The following is a 27,744-nucleotide window of genomic DNA, read 5'->3' as shown; positions in this document are numbered from 1 at the left end:
CTTTGCCTGCAACGGTAGTAGATTCGCCAACATTAAGTACATTTAAGTTGTCATTAGACAAGCATATTGATGTACATGGAATAGTGTAGGTTAGATGGGCTTCAGATTGGTATGACAGGTCGGCGCAACATCGAGTGCCGAAAGGCCTGTACTGCGCTGTAATGTTCTATGTTCTATGTTCTACCCTAAGAAGGTAATGAAGCTCTTTTGCCACTGAGAACAGTTAATATTGTTGCTTTAAGTATCGTAAAAACAGAGATAGACTAATTTTTATTCATTTTGGGAATCAGGGGTTATGAAGAAAAGTCAGGAAAGTGGAATTGGGGTTTATCATCTCAGTCGTGATCTCATTGAAGTATAGAACAGACTCAGTGGGCTGAATGGCCTTCTAGAATAGTCTCGCTGCCTCAGTTCTCAACACCTCCATTTCTGAAGCCTGTGAAGCCCATTTGCTTTTTCAATCACACTCTCAACATGTCACACCGCCAAATTCCTTTTTCAAGGTACATCCTTTAAACTGCCTGAATGATTCTACATTGCCTACGGGCAGCATGGATCTTGGTGCATGAATCCATGGTGATGGCTTCTCTGTTTCTTATCCCAAAACACTAAAACCAGTCTGAATATGGGAAATGACTGAGTCTGTGAGAGGCTGTGAGAGGTTTCATACATGGTGATGGTTTGGTCTGTAAATCACAGCCTCATCTCCTTCTATCTCACCCTCTCTGTTTCTCTCTTTGTCTCTCTCCTTCTCACTGCCTCCTCTCAGACCAAATGAAAGAGCCCAGGACAGGGAGCCAAATCAAGCTCTTCTGGACCAGTGGAGTCTCTCACCATTGAGCTGTGAGGGCATAGACAACATCCAAACAGTGTTCCTCACCTTCAATTTCCAGCTTTGTTGGAGACTGTGTTTGAAAACTGCCAATATTGAGCTCCACACGACACAGATAGGAACCAGCATCCTCCTGGCTCAGTCCCTCCATCATTATTGAGACATCTTTGTTGCTGAGGTTCCCCACGAATCTGAATCGATTCCCACCGTCCCGCTGTATCACATTCTCACACAGCTCACCCTGGGAATGGTCTGGACCAGGATATGTACAGTTAAAGATAACACCTGTGTCAGATTTAATCCATATGATGGAGCCGGTGAGTGTGAGGTGAGTGTCAGGGTGGGTGAAGCTGCAGGGTAAGACAGCAGAGCCTCCTTCCTCAGCCCTCACTCCATCCATGACTGTCATTGACCAACCATCATCAGAAACCTCTGTGAGGGGGGAGAGAGAGAGAGAGAGAGAGAGAGAGAGAGACAAAGGATGTTAACACATCACCAGCACAGTTATCAGTGTGTGGAACTGAAACTTTGAGACTCTAATTTCTGAAGAAGGGCTCATGCCCGAAACGTTCATTCTCCTGCTCCTTGGATGCTGCCTGACCTGCTGCGCTTTTCCAGCAACACATTTTCAGACTCTGATCTGAGTCTGTTATTTCATGGAAACAGGGATAGCAGTTATAATGAGAGGCAGTGACCTAATGGTAATGTCAATTCATGAGCAATCCAAGACTGGGTTCAGATGTTTCAGTTTCTAACATGGCCGCTGCTGGAATTTCAATTCAGTTATTAATCAGTTATTAAACATCAGAAATTAAACAGGAGCATAATGGTATCCATGAAATTATTATCAATTGTTGGAAAAAATCTATCTAGTGCACTGAAGTTCTTCAGAGAAGGGAAATGCTGTCCTTACGTGTCTCACCCACAGCAACAGATTTAACTCTAAAATGACCTCAGAAATGGCCACGGGAGACACTCAGTTGCACCAAACCAGGACAAAACATAAAATGAATGGCACTACTGAATTGTGTTACAAATCATACAACACCAGGTTATAAACAAACAGGCTTGTTTGGAAATACTACCAACAAACCTGTTTGACTATAACCCGTTGTTGTGTAATTTTTAGCTTCGTTCACTCTAGTCCAACACTGGCACCTCCATATCATGACTGAACAGGGAATACTGTGTCAATAGCCATGTTCTATTGCTTCACATATCAGCAGGAACTGTATAAATGTTCAAGAATTCCAACAAGATCACCAAAACCTGAAATGCCTGGGAGTTCCTGTTTTGGGACAGAAGGGAACCACACCAGCAATCTTCAGTAAAAATAATTCCATCAATTAATTTATAGTAATATCTGCACCACTCCCTCCCCACACACAGACGCACAGAATCAATCACAATTAAGACAGAGAAAAGATAAACAGTTTATATTTCTACCATGAGTGAAAAAAAGAATACAGACAGGCTAAACAAAATTCTAAAAATCAAATTCAAAGTTTGTGCGAAGATTTATAGCTCGGGTGCTCGTTGTTGTGGTTCTGTTCGCCGAGCTGGAAGTTTTTGTTGCAAACGTTTCGTCCCCTGGCTAGGCGACATCATCAGTGCTTGGGAGCCTCCAGCGAAGCGCTTCTTTGATGTTTCCTCCGGTGTTTATAGTGGTCTGTCCCTACCGCTTCCGGTTGTCAGTTTCAGCTGTCCGCTGTAGTGGTTGGTATATTGGGTCCAGGTCGATGTGTTTGTTGATGGAGTTTGTGGATGAATGCCATGCCTCTAGGAATTCCCTGGCTGTTCTCTGTCTGGCTTGCCCTATGATTGTAGTGTTGTCCCAGTCAAATTCATGTTGCTTGTTGTCTGCGAGTGTGGCTACTAAGGATAGCTGGTCGTGTCGTTTCGTGGCTAGTTGATGTTCATGTATGCGGATAGTTAGCTGTCTTCCTGTTTGTCCTATATAGTGTTTTGTGCAGTCCTTGCTTGGTATTTTGTACACTACATTAGTTTTGCTCATGTTGGGTATTGGGTCCTTCGTTCTGGTGAGTTGTTGTCTGAGTGTGGCTGTTGGTTTGTGTGCCGTTATGAGTCCTAGGGGTCGCAGTAGTCTGGCTGTCAGTTCCGAGATGCTCCTGATGTATGGTAGTGATGGTACAGAGAACACCAAACGGAGAATTCACTACAAGGGTATACAGGAAAGCCACACACACAGACCAAGTCCTAAACTATGAAAGTAACCACTCCAACACACACAAACGAAGCTGCATCAGGACACTATTCAAAAGGGCCACAACACACTGCAGTACACCAGAACTGCAAAAAGAAGAAGAGGAACACCTATACAAGGTATTCGCCAAAAACGGATACCCGCGCAACTTCATCAACAGATGCCTAAGAGAAAGACCATGGAACGAGGACATACCACAACCAAAAGGACTAGCCACACTACCATACATCAGGAGCATCTTGGAACTGACAGCCAGACTACTGCGACCCCTAGGACTCATAACTGCACACAAACCAACAGCCACACTCAGACAACAACTCACCAGAACGAAGGACCCGATACCCAACATGAGCAAAACTAATGTAGTGTACAAAATACCATGCAAGGACTGCACAAAACACTATACAGGACAAACAGGAAGACAGCTAACTATCCGCATACATGAACATCAACTAGCCACGAAACGACACGACCAGCTATCCTTAGTAGCCACACATGCAGACAACAAGCAACATTAATTCGACTGGGACAACACTACTATCATAGGGCAAGCCAGACAGAGAACAGCCAGGGAATTCCTAGAGACACGGCATTCATCCACAAACTCCATCAACAAACACATAGACCTGGACCCAATATACCAACCACTACAGCGGACAGCTGAAACTGACAACCGGAAGCAGCAGGGACAGACCACTATAAACACCGGAGGAAACATCAAAGAAGTGCTTCGCAGGAGGCTCCCAAGCACTGATATTGTCGCCTAGCCAGGGGACGAAACGTTTGCAACAAAAACTTCCAGCTCGGCGAACAGAACCACAACAAAAATCAAATTCCTGAACACAAGATGGAAAGATTTTTCTCTTTCACAGTCCCTGTTGTTTTTTGCAGTGATGAGATGCTGTTCTCTATACAATGATTGTCATCCTTCCAATTAAATGTCTATTATGTGAACTTAGATCTTTGCTCATCGTTCTTTTCAGCTTTCTTGGTTTTTTCATCTTTATCTCCATGGTGACAGGTGGGTGGGAGAAATGGCTGCTTTTTGTCTGTAGGCTCCAGATGATTTCCACTTTCAGGGGCTCCAGGAACTTATAGCTTTGTAACAGTAGTAGTTCAATCAGAGGGCAGTGCCAGGAGGAATTTTGTTGTGAACATTATGGTGTACCCAAGAACTCTGTGGGAAGCCAGAGAAGTGTTTGCTGGGCCTCTGGCTGAGATGTTTGTATCATCGATAGTCACAGGTGAGGAGCTGGAAGACTGGAGGTTGGCAAACATGGTGCCCCTGTTGAAGAAAGGCGGTAAAGACAAGCCAGGGAACTACAGACCGGTGAGCCTGACCTCTGTAGTGGTCAAGTTGTTGGAGGGAATCCTGATGGACAGGATGCACATATATTTGGAAAGGCAAGGACTGATTAGGGATAGTCGACATAGCTTTGTGTGTGGGAAATCATGTCTCACAAACTTTATTGAGTTTTTTGAAGAAGTAACAAAGAGGATTGATGAGGGCAGAGCAGTCGATGTGATCTACTTGGACTTCAGTAAGGCATTCGACAAGGTTCCCCATGGGAGACTGATTAGCAAGGTTAGATCTCACGGAATACAGGGAGAACTAGCCACTTGGATACAGAACTGGCTCAAAGGTAGAAGACAGAGGGTGGTGGTGGAGGGTTGTTTTTCAGACTGGAGGCCTGTGACTAGTGGAGTGCCACAAAGATCAGTGCTGGGTCCTCTACTTTTTGTCATTTATATAAATGATTTGGATGTGAGCATAAGAGGTACAGTTAGTAAGTTTGCAGATGACTCCAAAGTTGGAGGTGTAGTGGACAACGAAGAGGATTACCTCAGATTACAACAGGAACTGGGCCAATGGGCTGAGAAGTGGCAGATGGAGTTTAATTCAGATAAATGCGAGGTGCTGCATTTTGGGAAAGCAAATCTTAGCAGAACTTATACACTTAATGGTCAGGTCCTAGGGAATATTGCTAAAACAAAGACATCTCGGAGTGCAGGTTCATAGCTCCTTGAAACTAGTCACAGGTAAATAGGATAGTGAAGAAGCCGTTTGGTATGTTTTCCTTTATTGGTCAGAGTATTGAGTACAGGAGTTGGGAGGTCATTAGATTAGATTAGATTACATTACATTACAGTGTGGAAACAGGCCCTTCGGCCCAACAAGTCCACACCGACCCGCCGAAGCGCAACCCACCCATACCCCTACATTTACCCCTTACCTAACACTACGGGCAATTTAGCATAGCCAATTCACCTGACCTGCACATCTTTGGACTGTGGGAGGAAACCGGAGCACCCGGAGGAAGCCCACGCAGACACGGGGAGAACGTGCAAACTCCCACACAGTCAGTCGCCTGAGGCGGGAATTGAACCCGGGTCTCTGGCGCTGTGAGGCAGCAGAGCTAACCATTTTGCTACCGTGATGCCCACTTGTCGCAGCTGTACAGGACATTGGTTAGGCCACTGTTGGAATATTGCATGCAATTCTGGTCTCCTTCCTATTGGAAAGATTTTGTGAAACTTGAAAGGTTCAGAAAAGATTTACAAGGATGTTGCCAGGATTGGAGGATTTGAGCTATCGGGAGAGGCTGAACAGGCTGGGGGTGTTTTCCCTGGAGCATTGGGGGCTGAGGGGTGACCTTATAGAGGTTTACAAAATTATGAGGGGCATGGATAGGGTAAATAGGCAAAGTCTTTTCCCTGGGGTTGGGGAGTCCAGAACTAGAGGGCACAGGTTTAAGGTGAGAGGGGAAAGATATAAAAGAGACCTACGGGGCAACTTTTTTACACAGAGGGTTGTACGTGTATGGAATGGGCTGCCAGAGGAAGTGGTGGAGGCTGGTACAATTGCAACATTTAAGAAGCATTTGAATGGGTATATGAATAGGAAGGGTTTGGAGGGATATGGGCCGGGTGCTGGCAGGTGTGACTAGATTGGGTTGGAATATCTGGTCGGCATGGACGGGTGGGACTGAAGGGTCTGTTTCCATGCTGTACACCTCGATGACTCTATGAGTCTAAGTCTTCTGGCATCAGTTCAAACATGACCAAAGAAATCTTCTGATTACTACCTCCTGCCATAATGCTCCCACTCCCACCCTTACAATCAAGTTGGCTACCACTTGGAGGTCAACACGGACACAGAATGTACTGCACATGGGGGATTTTAATATCCAACAGCAAGAGTGAAATGGCAGCTTCATTACTGACTGAGCTAGTGGAGGCCGAAAAGGCGTAGTTCTTGAACTTGGTCTGTGGCAGGTGGTGACGGAACCAATAAGAGAGAAAAGCTTGGCCTTGTCCTCAGCCGTCTATCTTTTCATGATAGGGCTGGGAGGACTATACAGTCCTTCTGGAGACAAAGTCCCTTCTTTGAAGGACATTGAGGTATATCCCCACCATGTGTGTGGCACTAGCCCTGTGTTAAATGGGACAGGCTCTGAATAGATCTAGCAACTCAGAACTCAGTTCCCAGCAACACTGTAGGTCAGCAATACAGCCGAATTGAACTCCAACCCAAACTGTAAACTCCAAGCCTGAGTGTTCCCTGACTTAAGCATTACCATTAAGTCAGGTCATCAACCCTGGTACAATGAAGAATGCAGGAGCGGATGACGGGAACACCACCAGCTAAAATTAAAATAAGATGTCAGCTATAAAACAGGGATACCTCAATGCCAGACTGCATAAACAGCAAGTGATAGCCTGGGATAAGTGACCCCACTGTCAGTGGATCAGATATAAGCTCAGCAGACCTGCAACATGCAGTTGTGAATGGTTGAGGGCAATTAATCAACTTAACAGGGGTATGAGTCTCCACACACATTCCCATCCTCAGTGAGGGGGATCCTAGCTCATTGGTGCAAATGACAGGGCTGAAGCATTCACACCTAATTTGAACCAGAGTGTTGAGTGATGATCCATCTCACTCTCTTCCAGAGATCCTCAGCATCACAGATAATTCCTTACCAAGACGCCAAATATGATTCTGTAGATCTGGAGACATGTGTTGCTAGGGTGTGGGACAGAAATCACTGACTTGGAGCTATTCCTCACCCAGCTTCTGACCCAAACTTGAGGGCTACACTCATTGCCCCTGATGTGACACAGCGAACCCTGTTATTGAAGGCTGGTATACCACCTATGCCTATCCTGTGCTCTACAAGTAGGGCCGGCCAAGTGAGGAAGGCAGAAACAAAAGCAGAAATTGCTGGAACGACTCAGCAGGTCTGGCAAATCTGTGTTCTGGGTCCAGTGACCCTTCTTCAGAAGAAAAATGACTCAAAATGGTAGACTGTGAATAACATGGATATTGCAGCTGCTCCTGATACTCAGGCTTAATTGGAGATTTACTTGGAGATTTCTTACAGTATTTCATTTCCATTGTACACGATTTTTATTTTGATTCAGTTTTAGTTCTTTTATGGTCAAAAATGCAAAGAAAAGCAAAAACAAAATAAAAGCACTCAATTTTTTATCAAACGGAGTTCTGCAATCATGGATGGTTCGGAGTTTTTATATCTCTATGAAATTATATGCATAGCAGAGACTTTGTTATCATTGCTGAAATGATTCTTTTTAAAATCGCAAAGGAGAGGTTTTTTTTAAAGACAGAGTTGTGTTTATAGAGATTTTGGAGAGGCTTATACGTCGATGATTCTGGCGTGGGAATTTTTCATGGGAACATTGAAAGCTGCCTGCTGGACCAGTTGAGCAGGAGTCACTTTTGTTATTATTTAAATTCGATTGTTCAGCTCAGTGGTTGATTTTATTGAAGATTTCTACATTTGATTTTTCTTTAGATTTATATGTTTTATTCATTTTATTTTTTTTTGCATGCTTAATATTAACTCTTTGGCAAAAGAAAGGTAGTCTAATTTATATATTAGGAGCTATTATAACCTGCCTCTTTTTGGCTTAATAACATTGAAGGCATACACGCGATAGAGTTAAACAGCGAGTTAGATTTAGAGAAGCGAATACACAGCATGATCAGTCAGATAGATGGGTGACTATCAGAAAAGGTAAGAAGGTAATTCAGAGGTCTCCTGCTGCAATTCCTCTCTCAAACAGATACTCAATTTTGGATACTCTTGAAAGGATAGTCTCTCAGAGGAAAAAAAGATGAGACAGTCAGATCTTGTACACTAAGAATGAATCTTATGTTAGATAGGTTTGACAAAATTTCGAAGAATAATTATTATGGGGGACTGTCCTGTCAAGGGCACAGACAGACGTGGGATGGACAGGATTTGCAGTTCAATGTTCCAGGTTTCTGATGCTACAGGAAGGATAGAAAAAGAGGAGGGGCATGGCATTTTTAATTAAGGAAAACATTACTCCTGTTATGAGAGAAGATATTTCTGAAAACTGTCCTGTGAAAATGCATAGGTTGAAATTAGAAACAAAAATGCAATGATAACTTTGATGGGATTGTATTGCAAGTCCACCAGAAAGGTCAGAAGGAAATTGAGGAACAAATATTTTGAGAGATCTCAGGTATTTGTAAGAATAATAGAGTTGTATTGGTAGGTGATTTTAATTTTCCAGACATTGACTGGGACAAGTTTTGAATGGTGAAGAACTTGTTAAAGAAAATTCTCTTTATCAATATGTAAATATTCCAATAAGAGAAAGAGCAAAACTTGACCTTCTCTTGAGTATAAAGACAGAGCAAGTGACTAAAGTGATAGTAGGGAAACACTTGGGCCAAAGTGATCATAATTCAATTTGTTTTAATATGGCTATGGAAAAGGGTAAAACTTCTCTAGAAAATAAAGTTTTTAATTGGAGTAAGGAACATTTTAATGATGTGAGACAAGATCTTTCAAACTTTGATTGGAGCAAACTATTCACAGGTAAAGGGACATCTGGTAAGTGGGAGGCTTTCAAATGTGTGATAATGAGAGTTCAGAATCATTATGTTCTTGATCAGCTAAAAGGTGAGATTGGTAGGATTTGAGAACAATGGATAAATTATGATATTGAAGTTCTAGTCAAAAATAAAAAAGAATAATATATTCGATATAAACAACTGGATTCAAATGAATCTCTTGAACAATATAAAGAGTTTAGGGGCATTCTTAGAGATAACAAAGAGAGGATATGAGATAGCCTTGACAAATAGGGTTAAGGATGATCCAAAGAGTTTATATAATTACATTAAGAGTAAAACAGCAACTAGAGAGAGAGTAGGACCCCTTATAGATCAAAGAGGTCACCTTTGTGTTGAACCTGAGGAGATGGGAAAGATATTAAATGAATATTTCATGTCAATTTTTACTGTTGAGAAAGGAATGGAGGCTAGGAAACTCAGGGAAATAAATATTGATGTTTTCAAAACAATTCACATTACAGAAGAGGAAGTGCTGGAGGTTAGAGAAAATGTAAAGATAGATAAACCTCCAGTACCTGACTTAGAATATCCCAGGACTTTGAGGGAAGTAAGGGAGGAAATTGAAGGGCCTCTTGCAGAATTATTTGTCTCCTCTACAAATGCGGCTGAAGTGTCCAATAGCTGTAGATGGGCTATTACAGAGTCATAGAGTCATAGAGATGCACAGCATGGAAACAGACCCTTCGGTCCAACCCGTCCATGCCGACCAGGTATCCCAACCCAATCTAGTCCCACCTGTCAGCACCTGGCCCATATCCTTCCAAACCCTTCCTATTCATATACCCATTCAAATGCCTCTTAAATGTTGCAATTGTACCAGCCTCCACCATATCCTCTGGCAGCTCATTCCATACACATACCACCCTCTGTGTGAAACGTTGCCCCATAGGTCTCTTTTATATCTTTCCCCTCTCACCTAAACCTTTGTCCTCTAGTTCTGGACTTCCCAACCCCAGGGAAAAGACTTTGCCTATTTACCCTATCCATGTCCCTCATCATTTTGTAAACCTCTATAAGGTTACCCCTCAGCCCCTGATGCTCCAGGGAAAAAAGCCCCAGCCTGTTCAGCCTCTCCCTATAGCTCAAATCCTCCAAACCTGGCAACATCCTTGTAAATCTTTTCTGAACCCTTTCAAGTTTCACATCTTTCCAGAATTGCATGCAATATTCCAACAGTGACCTAACCAATGTCTTGTACAGCCACAACATGACCTCCCAACTCCTGTACTCAATTCTCTGACCAATAAAGAAAAGCATACCAACACCACCTTCACTATCCTATCTACCTGCGACTCCACTTTCAAGGACCAATGAACCTGCTCTCCAAGGTCTCTTTGTTCAGCAACACTCCCTTGGACCTTACCATTAAGTGTATAAGTCCTGCTAAGATTTGTTTTCCCAAAATGCAGCACCTCGCATTTATCTGAATTAAACTCCATCTGCCACTTCTCAGCCCATTGGCCCATCTGGTCCAGATCCTGTTGTAATCTGAGGTAACCCTCTTCGCTGTCCACTACACCTCCAATTTTGGTGTCATCTGCAAACTTACTAACTGTACCTCTTATGCTCACATCCAAATCATTTATATAAATGACAAAAAGTAGAGGACCCGGCACCGATCCTTGTGGCACTCCACTAGTCACAGGCCTCCAGTCTGAAAAACAGCCTTCCACCACCACCTTCTGTCTGCTACCTTTGAGCCAGTTCTGTATCCAAATGCCTGGTTCTCCTTGTATTCCGTGAGATCTAACCTTGCTAACCAGTCTCCCATGGGGAACCTTGTCGAACTTTGTGCCTTTATTTAATAAGGGATGTAAGGAAAAGCCCGGGAATTACAGACCTGTGAGTCGGAATTCAATGGTGGGTAGCTAGGAATGTAAGGAATGATTAGGGATACTTAGCATTGTTTTGTCTGAAGGAAATTGTGTCTCACAGACATGATTGAGTTTTTAGGTAGGGCAGCACGGTGGCGCAGTGGTTAGCCCTGCTGCCTCACAGCGCCAGGAATCTGGGCTCAATTCCAACCTTGGGCGACCGTCTATGTCGAGTTTGCATGTTCTCCCTGTGTCTGTATGGGTTTCCTCCCGGTGCTCCATTTTCAACCCACAATCCAAAGATGTGCAGGTTAGGTGAATTTGCCAAGCTAAATTGCCCATACTGTTATTGGATATGTAGATTAGGTGCATAAGTCCGGGGTAAATATAGAATAATAGGGGAATGGGTTACTCTTCAGAGGGTCAGTATGGACTTGTTGGGCCAAATGGCCTTTTTCCATACTGTAGGGATTTTAAGTTCATAAACAACATAATTGGTGAAGGCAGAGTTGGAAATGTTCTTTATTCGACTTTAGTAAAGTCTTTGACAAGCTTCCGTATGGTAGACTAATTAGTAAAGTTAGATTATGTGGGATTCAGGGTGAGCTTGGCAATTGGATACAACATTGGCATAACGGCAGAAGACAGAGAGTGACTATGGAGTGTTGATTTTTGGACTGGAAACCCGTGACTGGCAGTGTTCCACAGGGATTGGTGCTGGCTCCACTTTTGTTTGTCATTTATATAAATGAATTAGATGAAAATATAGAAAGCATAGTTAGTAATTTGTGGATGACACCAAAATTGCTGGTAAATTGGAAAGTGAAGATGGTTATCTGAGATTACCAAGAGATCTTGATTAATCAGGTCAATGGTCTGAAGAGTGTCAGGTGGAGATTAATTTGGATAAATGCAAGGTATTGCATTTTGGAAAAACAAATGAAGGCAAGACTTATAAATTTAAAAGAACAGAGAAAGACCTAAGCTTTCTTTCTTTGACTTTACATCGCTTATAGATAGGGTGATTAAGGTGCTGTTCAGCACGCTTGCCTTCATTACTCAGATTGCACCATGTTGACGTTGTACTGAACATTGGTGAGGCATCTTCAGGAGTACTGTCCACTTCTGGTTACCCTGTTATTGGAAGGATATTATTAAGCTGGAGAAGATTCAGAAGAGATTTATCAGGATTTTGCTGGGAATTGAGTGTTACAGCAAAAAGGAGAGACTGGATAGGCTCGAACATTTTTCACTGGGGCCATAAAAGGTTCAGAGGTGATCTTATAGAGTTTTATAAAATTATGAGTGGTATAGATAAGATGAATGGTCGATGCCCTTTCTGTAGGGTGGGGCATTTCAAGACTGGTGGCATATTTTAAGGTAAGAGGAGTAAGATTTAAAAAAGACATGAGGAACAATTTTTTTATATAGACAGTGGCTTGTGTGTGGAATGAAGATCAGGAGCAAGTGGTGGATATAGGTACAGTTACAATGTTTAAAAGACTTTTGGATAAGTACATGAAGAAGAAATCTTAGAGGGATATGGGCCAAGTGCAGCCAGATGGGATTAGTTTAGACTGTGATTATGGTTGGCATGGACTGTTTGGACCAAAGGGTTTGTTTCGATGCAGTATGCCTTTATGACTGTCTGACTCTACAAATGATTGTTGCTGGGAAAAGGTTGGAATAAATTATGAAGATGAGATGGACAGAGGGGAGAGGAGCAAACCCTCGGTGGAGATGGAGTTCAGGGAGGAAGAAAAACTGTTGGATAGACAAAGGAATGGTAAAGGTCAGCCTGGGAGAATGAACAGCTGCTGATGGGCACCATTAGTCGCTGAGAATGGATTGTTTGTGATAACAGCCCATGTCTGATGGGCTGGTGTATGTGGGTTGGGGGGAAGGAGATAGGAGAAGGTGCTTTAGCCTTAAAATTATTGACCTCAATAATGAGTCCAGGAGGCAGATTTCATTCTCAAAGTCAAGTCACTATATTCTTAGCAGACCATGGGGCTGCTCTCTCACTAGACAGAGGTAATTGATGGCGATTTAACCTGAGGTCCACCATACTTCAGGTGAGGGGAGAAGTTGAGAAGGCAAATCGTTCATGGTAACCTGAATAGTGTGGGAATTGAACCCATGTAGGTTTAACACACCAATTGTTCAACCAACTGAGCCAAACTGACCCCTAGTTTTCCTAAAAGGCATGACTGAATCAGATGGGCCTTCTACATATATCAACAACGTGGCCATGAAATTAGCTTATTTAAATTCCAGATTTTTAAACATTTCATTCAAATTTCACAAACTTCTGCTGTGCTGGAATTTGAACCCATAGCCCCAGACTTGGGTGTCTGGAGTAATCATCCAGTGACAGTAGTAGTATACCACCAAGTCATGTGTGAATGCAGGACTCGGATAGGTCCCACATGGCTGTGATGACTCACATAGTCAAATGGAGATTGAGAGAATGTATTTGCATTGATGGAACTATTCCTGATGAAAACTTTCATTGTAACCAAGAGGAACACATTCGACTGCTACACCTTCCTAATTGAGGAGATGATCTCAATATCAGCACAAATTTGGGTGCTTTGGAGACTGAACTGAATGTTCTGCATGTGGTAAAAGTCTTTCAACACTGATATCAGAATGTATCTAAATGGATTAGCACATCAAATTGCTTAAAATATTTTAAAAATCAAATTCAAAACACAAAAGCAAAATATTGCTGATGCTGGAGATTTGGGAAAAAAAACAATCAAAATGCTGCCAATACTCAGCACACCAGACAACACCTTGGAGAGAAACAGTGTTAATGCTTAGTTCAATGACCTTTCACCAGAGAATCAAGTCACAAAAAATTCACAGAATCTGTTCCATTCTCAGATGAAAGAATGTGTGAATGGCTTACCTGGTATGACCTGCATCCGACTCTCTTTCTGGATTAGACATTGAATATCCTCTTGTAATAACGTGTAATCCACCACACACAGGTAAGTATGATTGTCCTTCACAGTCAACTGGTTTATCTGGATTAAGATGATTCCCTCCTCTGCGTTCCCGATGAGCTCGTACCGATTTCCACCATTTACAGTTGTCCAAGTTCCCTGTGATTGGGCTTTAAAAGTAACAATGTGTTGATAGGGCTCCGTCCTCATTAAGGTAACAGTGGTCAGCTTGAGGAAGTCCATGGTCTCGAAGATACAGGGTAAAGTAACTGAATCTCCCTCTGTCCCACTCACCACTGGGACACTTGCCTGAGCAGCTGAGGAAAGAACAAACATCAGAATTAATGAGATCAGAAGTCCTTGATTCAATTTGTTCCATTCCTTTCAACTTCACAATAAAATGAAGAATTAAAAACTCCATTCATATCTCTAACAGGTCTCTCCCAGACATTCCCCTACAAGAGTCACCTCGATCAAAATGTCTCTCTACCTCTTAATTTAAGAATCCTAATCATAAGATACTTAGAGATTAGGAAATTCATTGTACCTTCCCGAATTCATTCATGCAGAACCCTCCATCCATATTCTTTACATGAGATCAAGGATTTTACAGCCTCCCCCCCCCTCACTCTGTACAGCAAATACATTCAAAGTATTGACCACACTCTGTGTGAAGGAGAACCCCCTGGTGTCATTCCTAATGTAACCATTCATCAGTTCTAACCTGTGACCTTTGAAATGAGCACAGGTTAATTTAAACTCAGAGTCCAGATTAAAATTTTCTACACTGAGTAAAATATTTTTTGATACAGGTGGAGTGGTAATTCATGTGGCTCTTCACTGCATGAACTTTAAAGATGAGGTTAAACCAAATCATCCGCCGACATTTCCGCCACCTCCAAACAGACCCCACCACCAGGGATATATTTCCCTCCCCACCCCTCTCCACCTTCCGCAAAGACCGTTCCCTCCGTGACTACCTGGTCAGGTCCACGCCCCCCTACGACCCACCCTCCCATCCTGGCACTTTCCCCTGCCACCGCAGGAACTGTAAAACCTGCGCCCACACCTCCTCCCTCACCTCTATCCAAGGCCCCAAAGGAGCTTTCCACATCCATCAAAGTTTTACCTGCACATCCACTAATATCATCTATTGTATCCGTTGCTCCCGATGCGGTCTCCTCTACATTGGGGAGACTGGGCCCCTCCTAGCAGAGCGCTTTAGGGAACATCTCCGAGACACCCGCACCAATCAACCAAATCGCCCAGTGGCTCAACATTTCAACTCCCCCTCCCACTCTGCCGAGGATATGGAGGTGCTGGGCCTCCTCCATCGCCGCTCCCTCACCACCAGACGCCTGGAGGAAGAACGCCTCATCTTCCGCCTTGGAACACTTCAACCCCAGGGCATCAATGTGGATTTCAACAGTTTCCTCATTTCCCCTTCCCCCACCTCATCCTAGCTTCTAACCTCCAGCAACTCGATCCCCTGACCTGTCCGGACTTGTCCGACCTGCCCAGCTCCTTTTCCACCTATCCACTCCACCCTCTCCTCCCTGACCTATCACCTTCATCTCCTTCCCCACTGACCTATTGTACTCTATGCCACTCTCTCCCCACCCCCACCCTCCTCTAGCTTATCTCTCCACGCTTCAGGCTCTCTGCCTTTATTCCTGATGAAGGGCTTTTGCCCGAAACGTCGATTTTGCCTGTCTTCGGATGCTGCCTGAATTGCTGTGCTCTTCCAGCACCACTGATCCAGAAACTTTAAAGATGAGCTGAGAGACAAACTGATTCCTCATTCCCTCCTTTAAACAGGAATCCCCCACTTTCAAACCAGTTCGTCTTTTGCTCACAAGAGCAAATACCCTCTCAGAATCTGTCTTGTCAAGTCTCCTCAGAACCTTCTTTTTTTCAGTAATTTCTCCTCTAATATTTTTTCATTCAGTCATAGATGTCACTGACTCAGATGATGTGCATTTATTGTGCATCTTCGTTGTCCAGGAGAAGCTGCTTTCTTGAACTGCTGCAGCCCTGAGGTGTACGGGTTACCCACAGTAATTTTAGGGATGGAGCTCCAGGGTTTTGACCCAGCAACGCTGAACAAATGGCAATATGGTAAGAATGGAACCTGCCTACTCTGCATTGAGTGAGGCAGCAAAAACAATGAGAGCAGACACAGCCGTGTCAATCCTGTAAAATCCTTCCCATTAACATCTGGAAGCTAGTGCAAGAAGTGGAAGAGCTGCCTCACAGACTGGTCAACTAACAGCCTCACATAGGCAAACTCATGGAATCATAACTCACAATGTCTCAGGCACCACCGTTGCCACTGCTGGATATTTCCTGTTCCACTGGCAGGACAGACCCAGCAGAGATTGAGGCGCTGTGATATATAGTTGGGAGAAAGATGTCCTGTGAGTCTCCAACTTGAAATCCCCAACTGAAAGACAACATTGTAATCCCAATGAACCACAATCTATGTAAACCCACCACTCCACCATTCCCATCAGGCTGGGACATTAATAAAGTGTCCATGTGAGTATGCTGTGACCAACACCAGGCAAACCTAAAAATATGAGGTCAACATGCTGAAACTACAACCCCTAGGACTACTTGGTTGTCTAACAGCAGAAACAGCACACAATAGAGCCACCCCATAGCGAATGGATCAGATGGCTCTGCAGGCCTGCTGCATACTTTCCTGAGTGGTGGTGGACAGTTGCAGTACCAGCTGGTTCAGTACTGTTACAACACTGGGATCTCCCCAACAATGGGGAAAATTACCCGGGTATGTCCTGTACACACAAAGCAAGGTGAGTCTGACCAGGCCAATTACCACCCCATCAGTCTACTCTTGATCATCAAGAAAGTGATGGAAAGTGAGTGACTGCCCTTAACATTAAGGCCACATTTGAGCAGGTGTAGTGTCAATGAGTCTGAGTAAAACTGAAGCCAACAGGAACCTGGGGAGAAACCTCCATTGGTTTGAGTCATACCTGACACATGGGAAGGTGGTTGTGATTAGTCACTTCAGCTCCAGGACATCTCAGCAGAAGTTCCTCAGGGTAGTGCCCCGGGCCCAACTCTCTTCAGCTGCTTCATCAATGACCTTTCCTCCACCATGAGGTCAGAAGTGGGGATGAATGTTCACTGATCAACATGGGATATAGGAGAACATCACCACCTACAAGCTTTCTTCCAAGACACTCACCATCCTGATTTGGAAATATTTCATCATTCCTTAAGTGTCACTGAGACAAAATCCTGGAACTCCTTTGCCAAGCACATCATGAATATCCCTGCAGCTGAGGGAATGCAGCAGTTCAAGAAGGCAGCTCAACATTCCATTATCCAGGGCAATTAGGGATGGCCAAAAAGGCTGACCAAGCATGTGTCACCCACATCTGCTTAAAACATTACAAGATAAATATAGTTCCAAGTCAAGATGGTGTGCATCTGCTGCTGTTTTTCATGGTGGTCATAGACGTCACAGTTTGGTAGGTACTGGTGGAGGAAATGTTGGTGTCTTCCTGCAGTGTATTTTGTAATTATTTTTATTCCCAAAATGGTGTTAGGGTGGGATTTCCAGGATTTGAGTCAGTGACAATGACAGAGCAGTGATATATTTTTTCTGCTCTCTTCCAGATGTGATGATATTGCTCCTTTAACAAGGTATGTTGTCCTTGGCTTTTTTTTTCCAGAGAGGTCATAAAAGGCACAGACTGCAAAAAGGCTAAGTTTGAAGGATTTTATGGCCAGTTTGATTATAGCTAACAGATACTCCCTCAGGGAAAACATTTTCACATTAAAAAAAACACTTGTACAATGAAAAGCGGGTGGTCAGTTCTCCCAGCTCAGCTTCTTTCTGGTTTGACTTTTTTTGGATGGGCGGGGGGAGTCTTGCTATTCATTTAAAGCAATAAGGCAGTTTTGAAGCTGATCCTAGAAATAGTTACATGATAGAGGGTGTTCCATGTTACCATCTCTCTCTCTCCGATAACTCTCCTATAAGACTCTCCTGTTAGACTGGCACAGTGGCTTGGTGGTTAGCATTGCTGCCTCACAGTTCCAGGACCCAGGTTTGATTCCAAACTTGAGCAACTGTGTGGAGTTTACACATCCTCCCCGTATATGTATGGGTTTCCTCCCACAATCCAAAGATGTTCAGGTTATGGTAAACTGACCATGCTAAATTACCAGTAGTGTACAGGGATATGTGCATTAGTCAGGGGTAAATGTAGAGTAATAGGATAGGGGTTTGGGTGGGTTATTCTTTGGAGGGTAAGTGTGGACTTGCTGGGCTGAATGGCCTGTTTCCACACTGTAGGGATTCTATGATGATGACCCTGTTTTTGACCATACCTTTTGTGCCAAGGGGTATTTATGGGGATTGTTGCAAGTTTTTGAAACAGTATCATTAAGTTGGGATAATCTGTTGGGTTTTCAGATAGGTTAAGTTATTTGGTATTCTGTTCTCTTTTGCTGGTGTTTCATTCGGTAATTTGTAAATATATTCTGTTTTGTTTAAAACTAAGTGGTTTGGCTATCTGCACCTCTCCTGGAATATCCAGTCTATACCTGCTTAAAACAACTAGCAAAGTTAGTGTCTGAGGTACTTTCTTGAAATGTTCTGAGGGAGTCTGGCCTGGTCCTTAACACAGACAGGTGGGGAGTATTGTGTCATTCTCCTGACTTGTCAAATAGGCTTTGGAGTCAGGAGGTCTGTTAATTCACAGGATTCCTAGCTTGTTTCCTGCTCTTGTAACCACAGTTTCATTTGCACTCCTGGGTTCACTTCTTGTCTACAACTGCTTGAGACATTGAGGGGACATATAAGAGTCAACCATATCGCTGTAGGTATGGAGTCACATGTAGGTCAGACAAGGTAAGGATAGCAGATTTCCCTCCCTAAAGGACATGAATCCCCAGGTGGTTTTTATTTTATGGTGATGGATACATGGTCATTATGAGATTAGTTTTTTGTGCTTGATTTTTTTCAATTCAAATTTCAAAATCGGCTGGAATTGGAATCATTTGCAAGGGAATTAACGTCTGGAGAAGATGTCTTCCCTCATTTTCTCCTCAGACCAAGAGAGAGGGGGATAGCAACAGTGAGGCTCTCAGCCAATGTGAGCTGAAGATTCCTTCACCCTCAGACATGTTCATCCAATGAGGGCTCAGGAGATAAAAGTTTCTCTTTTCCTCACTTAATGCTGATAGAGCAGGGCTGTCACTGGTGGGAGTGTTGGAGCTTGGGTCTCGATGATATTTTCTCTGTTCTATATCCCAGAATGTCGAAGCTAGTTTAAATAGAGCAAATGAGTGAGTGTGTGAGAGACTGCAGGAAGTTTTAGAAATGGTGATGGAATGGTCTATACATTCCAGCCTATCTGACTATCTCCTGCCTCAGACCAACTGAAGAGCCCAGGACAAGGAACCAACCCGGAGCTCCCAGAACAAGTCCCTATTCAGTTATCTGGGCAGTGACACCATCTGAACATTGTTCCTCACCTGTCACTTCCAAATATGTTCCCGTCGATGTTTGGAAACTGCCAATAATGAGTTCCACATGACACTGAAATAAACCAGCATCCTTCTGGCTCAGTCCCTCCATCATTATTGAGGCATCTTTGTTGCTGAGGTTCCCCACGAATCTGAATCGATTCCCACCATCCCGCTGTCTCACATTCTCACACAGCTCACCCTGGGAATGGTCTGGACCAGGATATGTACAGTTAAAGATAACACCTATGCCAGATCTAATCCATATGATGGAGCCGGTGAGTGGGAGATTAGTGTCAGGGTGAGTGAAGCTGCAGGGTAAGACAGCGGAGCCTCCTTCCTCAGCCCTCACGTCGTTTGCGACTGTTATTGACCAACCATGAGCAGAATCCGCTGTGAGGGGAGAGAGACAGCGAAAGAGAATGTGAACACAGCACAGACACCAAACAGTGAAGTAAAACACTGAATGTATTATACAGTGAGAAAAGGTATAGTATCCTACAATCGTTGTTTATAAACCGATCTGAGACAATGTAGAATGAGTTATAGACTGCAGCACAACAGAGAGCTTCAGGTGCTTAATAGAACATAGAATATTACAGCGCAGTACAAGCCCTTCAGCCCTCAATGTTGCGCCGACCTGTGGAATCAATCTGAAGCCCATCTAACCTATACTATTCGATTCTTGTCCATATGCCTATCCAATGACCATTTAAATGCCTTTAAAATTGGTGAGTCTACTACTGTTGCATTTTGTAAACATCCTGATGTTAGACTGTGGATGTTTGTTGCTGTTGGTTGAAGAGAGGGTTTGGTGCCAGAGAGTTTTCTGAACTCTCCATTGTTCCAGGAGACCCAGAGTGATCTGAAGAGCAGGACTCAGGGCCCTCCCTGCAGAATCTTTTCTATTTCCCATCACTTTCTACTCTATTACCCAGCCAGCCTTCTGCAAACTCGCTCTTTAATAATCATAGCAGAGGGATGGGATATGCGGTGGAGGTTCAGCAGAGGGAAATACACAGAGAAATAAATAGGGGGAATTGGAATAAAAAGGTAAATTCATCATAGTCCCAGAGAACTGCTGTCTCTTAGAGAGAGATGACTGGTGATGATTTAACCTATGGGTCATTATGCTTCAGACAAGGGTCACAGTTGAGAAGGTGGGACCTTTATGGTCCCCTCAGACAGTATGGGAATTAAACCTGCATTGTTGGCGTCACTGTACACTGCAGACCAACTGTCCAGCCAACTGAGCTTACAGAACCCGGGAAGACAATCCAAGTAAATCCAGAAGGCAGTGTGAATATTGTCAAGTGAGGGCATAAGGCAGTGTGGCATAGCTGTATGGCATTTACTTGTGAAGGCAGATGAGCTGAAGCTGTTGATTAATGCATGGGGATGTGATATTTTTGCTATCATAGAAATATAGTTGAGGGTGAGGCAGGATTGACAGCACAATGTTCCAGGGTATACAATCATGAGATGAGACCTGTAGGGGTAGGGGGAATGTAGAATAGGTGGTGGTGTTGCAACATTTTTCAATGAGTCAATTACTGTAATAAGATGGATGATATCTTAGAATGTTCCTCAAGTGAGGCCACATGGTACAATGTAAAAACAAACCCCCATCACCACCCTCTGTCCCCTCTCGTCAAGTCAATTTTGTATCCAATTGGCATTCTCTCCCTGACTCCCATGTGATCTAACTTTAATAATTAGTCCACCTGTGTAATCTTGATAACAGCTTTACTAAAATCCATGCAAACATTGTCCCCCCCCCTGCACTCATTGGTCTTTTTGGTTACTTCCTCAAAAACCTCTATTTAGCTTGTGGGACACGATTTCCCATGCATAAAGCCATGCTAATCAGTCCTTGCTTGTCCAAATATCTCTCAGAATTCTCTCTAACAACTTTTCCACTACTGATGTCAGATTCAAAGGTTTGTAGTTCCCAGGCATCTCCTCATAGTCTTTCTAAAATAAAGACACAACATTCACCACCCTCCATTCCTCTGGCACTTCACCGCTGTTAATGGATGATACAAATATCTCTGTTAGGTGCCGCACAATTTCTTCCCTAACTTCCCACAATATTCTGGGATACATTTGATCAGGTTCCAGGGATTTATCCACTTTTATGTTTTAAGACCTCGACCATTTCCTCTTCTGTAACGTGTTCTGTTTTCAAGACATCAATATTTATTTCCCCGAGTCTCCTTGCCTTCACTTCCTTCTCCATAATAAAAGTTGGTGCAAAGTATTTGTTTACTATATCTGTCCCATCTCCTGTTGTTCTCCATATAGCCAACCTTGTTGATCTTGAAGAGACCCTATTCTCTCCCTAGTTGCTCTCTGGCTCTTAATTACCTTGTAGATTCTCTTTGGATTATCCTTAACCTTACCTGCCAAGGTTGCCTCATGTCCCCTTTTTTTCTCTCCTGATTTCCATCTTAAAAATGCTGCTATATCCCTTATACTCTTCAAGAGATTTACTTGATCGCACTTGTCAATACCTAATATATGACTCCTTCTTATTCTTGATGAATAAAGGCTCAACGTCTTTATTCATCAATTGTTTTCTACTCTTACCAGCTTTATCCTTCACTCTAACAGGAACATAGTTCCTCTGAACTCTTATTATCTCAATTTTGAAAAGCTTCTACTTGCCAGTCATCCCTTTACCTGTGAACAGTTCTACTCCAATCAACTTTTGAAAGTTCCTGTCTCACATCATCAAAATTTGCATTTAAGAATTTAAATTTGCCAGTTAAGAATTTTAATTTTTATATAAAGCCCAAACTTTTCTATAACTGTTTAAAAACTGATAGAATTATGGTCAATGGTCCCAAAGTGCTCCTCCAGGAACACTTCAGTCACTTACCTTGCCTTATTTCCCAAGAGAAAGTCAAACATTGTTCCTTCTCCAGTATTTACATCGATGTATTGAAAATAATTTTTTCTTAAACACATTTGAATTTCTTACTATCCAAATCCTAAATACTATGACCATCCCAGCTTATGTTTGTAAAGTTAAAACCCCCTGCTATCAGAACTCTATCATTCTTATATATTTATCTGGAAATGCAATCTCTCAGCATATTTGCACCTCAATTTCCCTCTGATTTTTGGGTGGTGGGGGATGGTAGTGGTGGTTGGGAGGGGGGTGGAGTTCTAGGTGCAGGTGCATATAGTACAATCCCATCAAGGTGATCATTCCTGAGGTTTCTCAGATCATAAGGGGCATAGGTAAAGTGAATAGCAAAAGGTCTTTTCTGGGTGGGAAAGTTCAAAACTGGGGAGTATATTTTGAAGCAAGCAGAAAAAGATTTCAAAGGGATGTGAGGAGCAACATTTTCACACAGAGAGTGGTTCGTATGTGAAATGAACTGTCCAATGAAGTGCGGCATGCAGGTACAGTTACAAGATTTAAAAGACCATAAGATCATAAGACACAGGAGCAGAAATTAGGCCATTCAGACCATCATGTCTTCTGCAGCATTCAATCATGGATATGCACATCAATAGGAAAGGTTGAGAGGGATATAGATCAAATGCAGGTAAATGGGAATAGTTCTGTTTGGGAATCTTGGTAAGCATGGACAAGTTGGACCAAAACCTGTTTTCATGCTGTATGACTCTATGACTCGATAACTATAAAACAGGTACAATCCTTATCAACCCCCAAACCAACAAGGAGAGATAGAAAGACAGAAATGTAAGCAAATCTCAGAGAACTGGAAAAATAATAAGGTAATAACACAAGCTGATACCATCTTCCCCGATATTCAATTGGATAGACAACTAAAAATCTAGAGGGACTAGAATTCTTAAAATATGTCCAGGAGAGATTTTTAAGCCAGCACACGGAGAATCAGATAAGAGATGGGGTGATGCTAGATCGAATTTTAGGACACCACAGGAGAATGGTTGATGTGTCAGTAAGGAGCATTTCAATGATAGTGACTACAATTTTGGTAGATTTCAGGTAATTAGACAGGACAAAGTTCTGTTTGGGCATAAGGCTGATTTTAATAAGATGGGATCTGGTCAAAGTAGGTTGGAAGCAGCTACCTGCAGGATTGGAAAAAGAAAGAAAGGAAGTTATAAATGGAACATCCCAGAGATGTTCCCTAAAGCGCTCTGCTCTCTGGGACACCCGCACCAATCAACCACACCACCCTGTGGCCCAACATTTCAACTCCCCCTCCCACTCTACCGAGGAATGGAGGTCCTGGGCCTCCTTCACTGCCGCTCCCTCACCACCCGACGTCTGGAGGAAGACCGCCTCATCTTCCGCCTCGGAATACTTCAACCCCAGGGCATCAATGTGGACTTCAGCAGTTTCCTCATTTCCCCTTACCCCAACTCACCCCAGTTCCAAACTTCCAGCTCAGCACTGTCCCCATGATCTGTCCTACCGGCCTATCTTCTTTTCCACCAATCCACTCCACCCTCCTCTCTGACCCATCACCTTCATCCCACCCCCATCCACCCATTGTACTCTTTTCTACCTTCCACCACCCTCCTCCCTGACCTATCATCTTCAACCCCACCCCCACTCACCTATTGTACTCTATGCTACTTTCTCCCCACCCCCACCCTCCTCTCATTTATCTCTCCACCCTTCAGGCACTCTGCCTGTATTCCTCATGAAGGGCTTTTGCCTGAAACGTCGATTTTACTGCTCCTCGGATGCTGCCTGAACTGCTGTGCTTTGCCAGCACCACTAATCCAGAATCTGGTTTCCAGCATCTGCAGTCATTGTTTTTATCTGGAAGATTGTTGGGACAAAGCCACCTATTGAAGCAGTGAAGAAAGACAGGAACAAGTTCATTGGTCAGCAATTGCACTGAAAGGTTAAGATTCTGCATGATACAAACAACTTTCAACAATGGGGAAGCCATGGCGTAGCCGTATTATCAAGCGGTGAGACATCTAAAAATTCTGGTCATGCTCTAGGGAATGGGGTTCAAAGCCCACCATGGACTTTTTTTTGTTAAATTTTTGGAATTAACAGTCTCATGGTGACTGTAATCTGAAGGAAAGGAAATCTGTTATTCTTACCTAATGGTTCCACATGTGACTCCAGATCCATAGTAATGCAGGTGACTCTGAACTGCCCTATGGGCAGTTAGGAAGGAACAATGAATGTTCCAGCCAGTGACAACTGCATCGCATGAATGAATGATAAAAACAAAGAGTCCAAAGAGACCAAACCCATCTTGTCCTCAGGATTCGGGAATTCCTGACAATGAGCTCCAAATGTGAGAACATTTTCTGGAAGATTGTGGAGAGGACAGGCCAATTTACATTCAAAAGTCACAAATCCAGGAGGCGCCTTTTTAATCAATGGAGCAGTCAGTAACCAGGGAATACAGATTTAAGGTCAGAGATAGAAAGTAGGAGGAGAGTTGAGGAGATACTTTTTCACACAGAGAGTGATAAGAGTCTGGCACTGACTGCCAGAAAGGGTGCTTTTTTTAGAAACATGAGGAACATTTAAGCAGTATTTAGATATTCAGTTAAGTTTCCATTTGCTTCTTCAGTAGCCTGCACCTCTCATTTTCTTTTTGATTTTTTAAACTTCTGTTCAATTGAATCCCACCTCCCACCCCAACCCTACCTGAATAATTAATTTAAAGCCTTCAATAAGTTGGTAAGAAGGCAAATGGATCAAGAGCTGCATTATGGAAGAACTATAGTCAGATATTTGTTGTCTGACCCAGACATGATGGTCCAAACAGCCTCTTTCTATGCTGTAAGTGTCCAAAAATCCATGAATTTACAATGAATCCTCGAAGGAATGAACCTTCATACTAGGAATAGTTAATTACTGGTTGGTTAACAGTAATTAATATTCATCATACTGATAAAAAGCATTGAAGATGAAATAGATAAGATTTAGCATTCTACGCTGCATTTAACTTATATCTTCCAGAGAAATGTTGCAACTTCACATCATTCAGTAAATCTCAATGGTCAGCCAACTACAGGGTTTGACAACATCAAGTAGCAAATTTTGCCTTTCTGTTTTCTGTTTTTGCAGTATTATTTGTAAGAAATAGAGACAAATGTCTTTAGTCTCATTATTGTTACTTCTCAGTCAGTTTTGCCCCAGCATATCTCTGAACCTTGGTTATGTCTGCAGTATTCTGCATCTCCCCTCACTCTGTGGAAAGTCACATGATTTTCTGTGGGCTCTGCCCCGTTTGAGCTCTGATGGGAATATTTTGGCAGATTCAGGTAAGTGATATTAACCTGCTTTATTATTTTGTAAAGCAAATGATTTCTCCCTGACACAGAAACCACGGTGAAGGAAAAGGCACATCATGCTAAGCAGTAACAGGTTTGGGAACTAAATACCAGATAGCAGATGAAATATCCAGGAGGAGGCAATTACATGATTGAAAAAATGGATTTGAAAGGTCCGTATTAGAAAACACTTACTGCGACCCCGCACCGAGACTGAGAGGAACACTGCAGAAAGACAAACATAGAGAGACTTCATCATCAACACTTCAGTAGTGTTTCATCCTCTTCACTCACTTACTCTTATCCTTTTACAGAAAAATACAGAAGTTACTTGGGTTCCTGTGCACTACCGAAGAAATGTTGATCAGAACCAGAAATGGGAAGTCTGTGTATGGTCAGTAGCAGCTGAGAGAATGACATAACTGCGTGAAACTGAGGCAGCAACCACAACAACCTTTGAGAACAGGAGATGTTGTATAAGCTTCCAATACAATCTTCAAAATCCTCAATGTCAACTTCAAACACTCCAAGAGCTGAGGCAGAACAGGGTTAGACACAGAGAAAAAGCTCTCTCGACACTGTTCCCCCATCAAACACTCTGAGGATGGGACAGCATGGGTTGGAGCAAAGCTGCACTGAGAATCATAGGATTCCTGCAGTGTGGAAGCAGATCATTTGGTCCATCGAGTTCCATCACCCTTCCAGACAGCATACCATCCAGACCCATTCCATCTATCCAATCCCAGAAGCTTTGCATTTCCCATGGCTAATCCACCTAACCTGCACATCTTTGAACTGTAGGAGGAAACTGGAACACTCAATGGAAACCAATGCATGTACTTAGATAATGTGCAAACTTCACACAGTCATCCGAGACAGGAATCAACCCAGGTCCCCAGAGCTATGAGGCAATATGCTAATCAATGTACCACCGTGCCTCCCTTATACACATATTTTATATTTTTTACATTTTCTTTTCTCTTCCAGATCTTCTTTACTGTGTGAACGTACTACCAGGTGTTTCATTCATGCTGATTAGTGGGTAAAATCACTTCTCTCACAGTTATGAATGTAGGTGTGTACGTGATGATAAAAAGCCCACACTGAAAGAGGTTGAAATTACTCCCACATTTTTGACTTTAATTTGAATATAGATAACACATTCATCAGTCAGTGGCAACGCATATCCCTGAAGATATCTTATGAACACCAGCTCCAAAAACATTGTGCAGGTAGGCACTGGTTTGCTTTGTAAGTTTTGTTCCGAATTGTCCTGTTTTGAGAGGGGAAGCAGTCTAATGAAGAGTGCAATTATGTCAGATCTTCATCTTCAGATCGTCCTAAGTAGCTTCACGGTGTGTTGAGACTGAATTGAATTTCAAGTGCAAATAACACTTAATTTTCCTGTAACCTGAGTTGAATAATTATGTCCAGGTTCAAACTCACATCTTGGAATGACACCACTGGTAGAAGAGCAAAAATATTCAGAATGAAGTTTAAAACAATCAGCATAATTAAAGAGATGTGGTTCAAGGAGGGAATCAAAATGTAAAACATAGAAATTAAGAGCACTTGTAGGCAATTCACCCCTTGCAGCCATTTGATATGATCATGGCTAATCATTCTATTCAGCATCCTGTTCCTGCTTTTGTCCCATTACCTTTGATCCCTTTAAGCCTAAGAACTATATCTAATTTCTTCTTCAAAACATTCAATGTTTTGGTCTCAACTCTTTTCTGTAGCACAGAATTCCACAGGCTCACCACTCACTGGGTGAAAACATTTCTCCTCATTCCATTCCTAAATAGCTTAGTATCCTTATGACTACTGGTTCTAGACTACACATTAGGAACATCCTTCCTGCATTTACCATGTCAAGGCATTTTAGAATTTTATAGCTTTCTATGAGATTCCACTTCATTGTTCCCAACTCCAGTGAATATAGGAGCATCTGGAAAATGCCAAAGAGTGTGCAACACTTCAGCAAGGGTGAAAATACAAGGAATGAAGAACAGGCAAGCAATGCTCTCTAAACTTTCCTCATCAAGCACTCCCAGGACAAGGAGAACACATGGTTAGATTCTGGATTAGTGGTGCTGGAAGAGCACAGCAGTTCAGGCAGCATCCGAGGAGAAGTAAAATCGACGTTTTGGGCAAAAGCCCTTCATTAGGAATACAGGCAGAGAGCCTGAAGGGTGGAGAGAAAAGTGAGAGGAGGGTGGGGTGGAGAGAAAGTAGCAAAGAGTACAATAGGT

General features: G+C 42.9%; 1 protein-coding gene across 1 annotated transcript in view; it reads right to left on the bottom strand.

Moving 5' to 3' along the window:
- Positions 1 to 25,748, bottom strand: part of LOC148152024 (polymeric immunoglobulin receptor-like) — a 47,339-nt gene extending 21,591 nt beyond the window's left edge. Inside the window, exons 1-4 of the mRNA XM_087993790.1 lie at positions 25,685 to 25,748; positions 19,247 to 19,630; positions 13,696 to 14,049; positions 881 to 1,264 (exon numbers count right to left, since the gene is read on the bottom strand). Of these exons, the coding sequence (XP_087849916.1) occupies positions 881 to 1,264; positions 13,696 to 14,049; positions 19,247 to 19,630; positions 25,685 to 25,748 (1,186 nt within the window). The remainder of the gene's footprint in view (positions 1 to 880; positions 1,265 to 13,695; positions 14,050 to 19,246; positions 19,631 to 25,684) is intronic.
- Positions 25,749 to 27,744: the final 1,996 nt, after the last annotated feature.

Source organism: Chiloscyllium plagiosum, unplaced genomic scaffold, assembly GCF_037043375.1.
Source record: "Chiloscyllium plagiosum isolate Xiang-an unplaced genomic scaffold, Cpla_swu_hap1 HiC_scaffold_2, whole genome shotgun sequence".
Lineage (NCBI taxonomy): Eukaryota > Metazoa > Chordata > Chondrichthyes > Orectolobiformes > Hemiscylliidae > Chiloscyllium > Chiloscyllium plagiosum.
Note: the sequence above shows the minus strand (reverse complement) of the source record. Positions and strands in the feature narration are given on the sequence as shown.